This window comes from Bidens hawaiensis, unplaced genomic scaffold, assembly GCF_021521415.1.
Source record: "Bidens hawaiensis isolate Kalapana, Puna unplaced genomic scaffold, B.hawaiensis_p1.1 tig00027564_1, whole genome shotgun sequence".
Classification (NCBI taxonomy): Eukaryota; Viridiplantae; Streptophyta; class Magnoliopsida; order Asterales; family Asteraceae; genus Bidens; species Bidens hawaiensis.
In genome coordinates, this window is record NW_027494466.1 from 211,180 (window position 1) to 216,523 (window position 5,344).

At 35.7% G+C, this 5,344-nt stretch overlaps 1 protein-coding gene across 1 annotated transcript; it reads left to right on the forward strand.

Annotated features, from left to right (window-relative positions):
- The first annotated feature begins 3,570 nt into the window (after nucleotides 1-3,570).
- On the forward strand, nucleotides 3,571-5,036 carry LOC143575638 (uncharacterized). The gene is made up of 2 exons (XM_077059951.1): nucleotides 3,571-3,915; nucleotides 4,026-5,036. Exons 1-2 carry the CDS (start codon nucleotides 3,571-3,573, stop codon nucleotides 5,034-5,036), a joined length of 1,356 nt encoding a protein of 451 aa, XP_076916066.1.
- Nucleotides 5,037-5,344: the final 308 nt, after the last annotated feature.

The window sequence follows — 5,344 nt, forward strand, 5'->3', positions numbered from 1 at the left end:
ACAACAAGGCTTGTGTTTCATTTCTTTGACTATGTCATGTTCCAGTGTTAGGAACATTTCCACTTGACATAGAGGCAGAATCAGAATCATCAATTAGTTGCACATTGAACCTCTGCTGATTTCCTTGATTACTTGTGCTACCCCCAATGAAAGATTTTGGAGTGAAAGCATTATGTTCAGCTGGTTCTTCAATAATGGGAATTTGCTGTTGATTCTTGGTGGACAGATTTCCCATTGGTGCAATCAATGTATTTGAAACATTGAAACATGGTCTATCTTCCTTGATCATCTCATTCTCAATCATTTCAAGTTCAGCAGCCTGAAAAAAGCATACTACATCATCTAATTTCAATTCATTGAAATTTTGCTTCTGAAGGATGAATTTGCAAGCAGTATACCATTCTTTTGGCATTGAGTTGAGTAACTTTGTATTCAAATCAAAGTCAGTCATTACATAATCAGTTGTTCTCAACTCATTCACAATACTTAGAAACCGTTCTAGTATTGATTTAAACCTTTCTCCATCTCTATACTTGAACCTTTCCAACTGTTGCTTCAATCTTTACTTCTTTATGTTCTTTAGTTCAGTATTCCCTTCATACATTTCAAGGATGACATCATACATTTGCTTGGCTGTTGTGTGATGAGCCACCTTGGTCAGAATCTCCCAAGACAAACCTAGCTTAATCATAGCTAAGGCTTTGTCATCCACCTTTCTCATTTTTTCCCTTACAGCAGCGGTTGCAGTAGCATTTGCACCTTCTTCAATAGCAGTTTGTGGACCATTCTTGATGGAGTTCCACATGTCAATATCATTGTAGCATACGGCTGCTTCAAAAAGTACCTTCCATTTGATAAAGTTTTCCTGTCCATACAACCTTGGTATCTTGTTAGTAGACACCTCTTGTTCCTCATATCCAGACATTTTGAGAAATTAAAAATCAGTTTCCTTAAAAAAATTTCAAAATAATCAGATCTGAAAACACAATGCTCAGATCTGATGTGTCTGATGTGATTAGAACAAGATTTAGATATAAATATTAGAACTTTAATTGAAATAAGGAAGAGAAAACACCGGTAGATTGTAGATCTGGAAGAAAAATGGAAAACAGGGCTGCTGACGTCACAAATCAATCGAACAGTGGTCTGCTTACGTCATTCTTCTTCAAATCTTAAATCAGCAACAATCTTTCTAAAAATAGCAGTAATCAGCTCTGATACCACTTGTCGTTCCCTTTGATTTCAGCTGGATCTTAATCAATCAAGTCATAACTCACACAGATTAATCATGTTGACAAGAGAGTTAATGACGGGTTGCTATATTTAGAAAGATATCCGTTTGTTAAAGGCGGAATCAATAACAAACATACGGTTGCAATAAATAATCACAGGTAGAAGGCACACTCAAGATTCACTCAAAAGATTTCCATTTATATAAAGTTAATCATACAAAAGGATAATCGATTTAAGGTTTTCTAGGAATCCTAAGACAGCCGTCACACAATATTCCCTCAATAAATGAGTCTGTCTTATCCGTATTGTGTGTTCTGCCTCTCCTGGCGGCGTGCCCTAAACATTCTATTTATAGGCCTGCCAACCTAGGACAACTGTCATTCCTTCTAGAAACCCTATCCGATAATACATATTCAAATTACATATTCAAAATAAACTAAGTGTAAAACAAGTCTTCCGGGTAGGCTTTGCATCAATCTTGTCTTTCCGAGTATGCTCAGCCATCCTTCATAACTTGGTAACATAGAAGTGTGCTCGGGATCAGTTTTCGGGTAGACTTTACTTAAATAATATTTTACCAAGTAAAATATTCACCGAGTAGACTTCAGTCTTCTTGACTTTGCCAGACTTTGCCCGACAATCCCTTACGAGTAACCTTGTTCTTTGATGGTCCAATCCAACTCTTTGCCATAAATAACTTATTAGCAAAGCGTACTCGGGAGTACAGTTCCTTGCTTGAGTTGAACCTTGCCTGATGTTACTTAGAGATATATTCCATTTATACATCAAGCTTGCTCGGACCATAATTATTAAAGAATACCTCGCCCGGTCTTCCAATCACTTGACTTCATGGACTTGATTGACCAAACCTACTCGGAAGAGTAAAATACTTGGTCTTGAAGAACAAACCTGCTTGACAAAGTGAACCTTGCTCGGAGACACCAAATCAGTGATCCTTACTCGGGAATACACTAAATTAGTATACATTGCCCGGATATCCACTTAAGAAGACTAATTGAAGTAAACCTTGCCTGGGAGGCAAAATCTCATACCCGGCTAAGTAAAAGCTTGCTCGTATCCCAAGGTGTGCTCGGATTCAATACTTAGCAGTTTCTGAGGAGGTTGAGAAGATTCCAATATTCCATAATCTTCATTTAGGTCAAATCTCCTCATTTGGGTCATACTCTTGACCCAACACAACAGTCATACTATAACCCTAAAATTCCAACAGGCGGCCTGCCTATATTATGTTGAACGATTCACCAGTCTTATCCACAAATCAATAATTCGAATTTTCTATTTTTTATTAAATCAATTGTATACACAAATCAATCATTCATGGTGTTTGGAAAGCAAAAACCCACCTTTGATTATGAAGAAGAAAGTGAAATTGGAGAGCAATCAGAAGACGAAAACCAAGAGAACTTTGTCGATATTGATGAAGAAGAAGACGACAATAATGAAGGTACTGTGAGTTTGTGATTATGTGAATATTTTTTAGTGAAAAGATAATATTTGTTCTTGTCAAAAGTGGCAGACGGTCTTGTGTGTTGTTTACTTTGGCCAGAGTGTTATTTAAATAGATCTTGTTTTCCATAATCTAATACAAATAAAATATTATTAATCAATATATTTTTTAATTATTTTAATTTCTTTCACCTACATGTTTGAGAATTGAGAATGTACCTAAGTGTTATTTAATCAAGTATATATTACCCCACACGACCCATAAACATAACATTTATGATACAAAGATGTCATTCTTTAAAATCTCAACTGGTACCGTTCATAAACATAACATTTATGATACAGAGATTTCATTCTTTAAAAGTTTGGTCCATCTGATCTAACATTTGTGATTTCATTTCCATTTGAATAGTAAACAACACACGTAAACAAGAGTTTTATTTTTATTTTTAAGCTTAGTGCCTTTATATTATTTTTATATATTTTTTTGTTTGATTTTTCTAGGCAAACAAAAGTTAAAAGATACCACCGTTGATGATAAGCCTTTGTATAATGAAGTGGATTTATTAAGCGCTAGTGGTAGTAAAAACCCGGGAGGTGCTAAAGTGTGGCGTTGTAAACACTGTCTTAAAAAGTATACAAGTTCTTACACTCGAATGCACACTCATTTCTTTGGAGCTCCCGTGAGAAAAAAAGCTGAAATTCAAAGGTGTTCTGCTATGCTCAAAGACCGAGAAGCTTATCAATGTTTGCAAAAGCGGGTGAAAGAGGCCGAAAAGATTGGTGTTTCTAAATCGTTAAAGAGCTCTGTAATGAAAAAAAAAACAAAATTTAAGCTCTAAAAAGTCAATAGAAAAAGCTTTTTCTATAATGGAGAGAAGTGCGGTCGATTTAAAAATTGAGAGGGAATTATGTGCAAACGGAATCCCATTTAATGTTTTGCGCAACCCACAGTTTCAAGAAATGGTAACCGCCATAAAGAGGGCGCCTAATGATTATAAAGCACCATCTAGTGAGAAAGCGAGAACTGTCTTACTAGATGAATGTGTTGGAGATGTGGAGAAGGAGCTCATTCCATTTAAAGACACATGGTACTCACATGGTCTTTCTATTGTGTCTGATGGATGGATAAATGTTAAATACAAACCATTGATAAATGTTCTAGCTGTAAACAATCGTGGTTCTATGTTTATGTATGCCGAAGACTTTTCCGAGGTACACAAGCATATGTTTATGTAAAGCCGTTGGAAAGGAGATCGAAAAGGTATACAAGCATATTTTTTGGTCTCCATGTTGTGTGCATACATTGAATTTAATTTTCAAAGATTTTGCAAAAAGAGTTTTTTTGGCTAGAAGACACCTATAATAAAGGAAAAACGATTGTCAAGTATTTTATGAACCATGGACAAGCTTTGTCCATGTTTAGAGAAAATTCAAAGTTGGAGCTATTACAGGTTGCCAAAACCCGATTTGCCTCTCACTACATTTTGTTGAAGAGGTTAACCCTCTATAGAGAAGCTCTTTCTACAACAATTTCTCTAAATTCCTGGAGAGATTGGGCAAAACAAGGCGATGAACAAGCTAGAAATGCTGCCCAGACTGTTGTTAACATTATTAGAGATGATAATTTCTGGAATGAAGTTGAAAACATTCTAAAAATCACAAAGCCTATTTACATGGTAGTTAAATTTTGTGATGGTGAAGGCCTAAAAATGGGTGAAATATATGAGAAGATGGATATTATGTTGGGAGAAATCAAATACGCCATGGAGTTGTATTTCTCTCAAGTGAAACAAATTCTCTTGAATAGGTGGGAGAAAATGTCAATACCTTTACATTGTTTGGGATTTGCTTTAAGTCCTCGATTTTATGACACACGTTTTCTTGAAACGATCGAACCGGGCGGCGAAAAAAGAACCGCACCCAACAATGATAAACAAGTTGTCAATGGTGTTTTGGAAGCTTTTAACCGCATTGGTGAAAATGAAGCTGAGCGGAACTTGTTACGAGCACCGTTTGCTACGTTTCACATGAAGAAGGGTCTTTATTCTTTACTCGCGGCTCATTTGGATGTGGTTACAATGGAAGCAATTGATGGGTGGTCTACTTATGGTGCGAAAACACCAGAATTAGCTGAAGTGGCAAAAAAGGTCTTGTCGCAGCCTATAAGTAGTTCTTCAGCGGAAAGAAATTGGAGTACCTATTCCAACATTCATAGTGTGAAGAGGAATCGACTTAATTGTAAAACGGCGGACAAACTTGTTTATGCTCATTCTAATATTCGTATGATTTCAAGGTTTTCTGAGTCATATAAAGAAGGACCACACAAGAAGTAGAATATAAATCCCGAATCATCAAACTTGGAAAGCTCAAGGCTAGATGAGATGGCATGGGAGAATCTAGAGAAGGATGAAGAGAACGACAAAGGGAAAGGGAAAAAACGAAGGGTGGAATAATTTTCTAAGTTTTATCACTTCGTTATTTAATTTTTAAGTACTATTATGTTTATGACTTTTATCATTTAAGTTGTGAAACTTGTTTTGAATTGAATTTTGAAGTTACTGTTTTGAATTAAGTCTTGAAGTTATTATGACATTTCATGTACAAAAATAACACATAATTTAATTGGTACATCATACCAAAT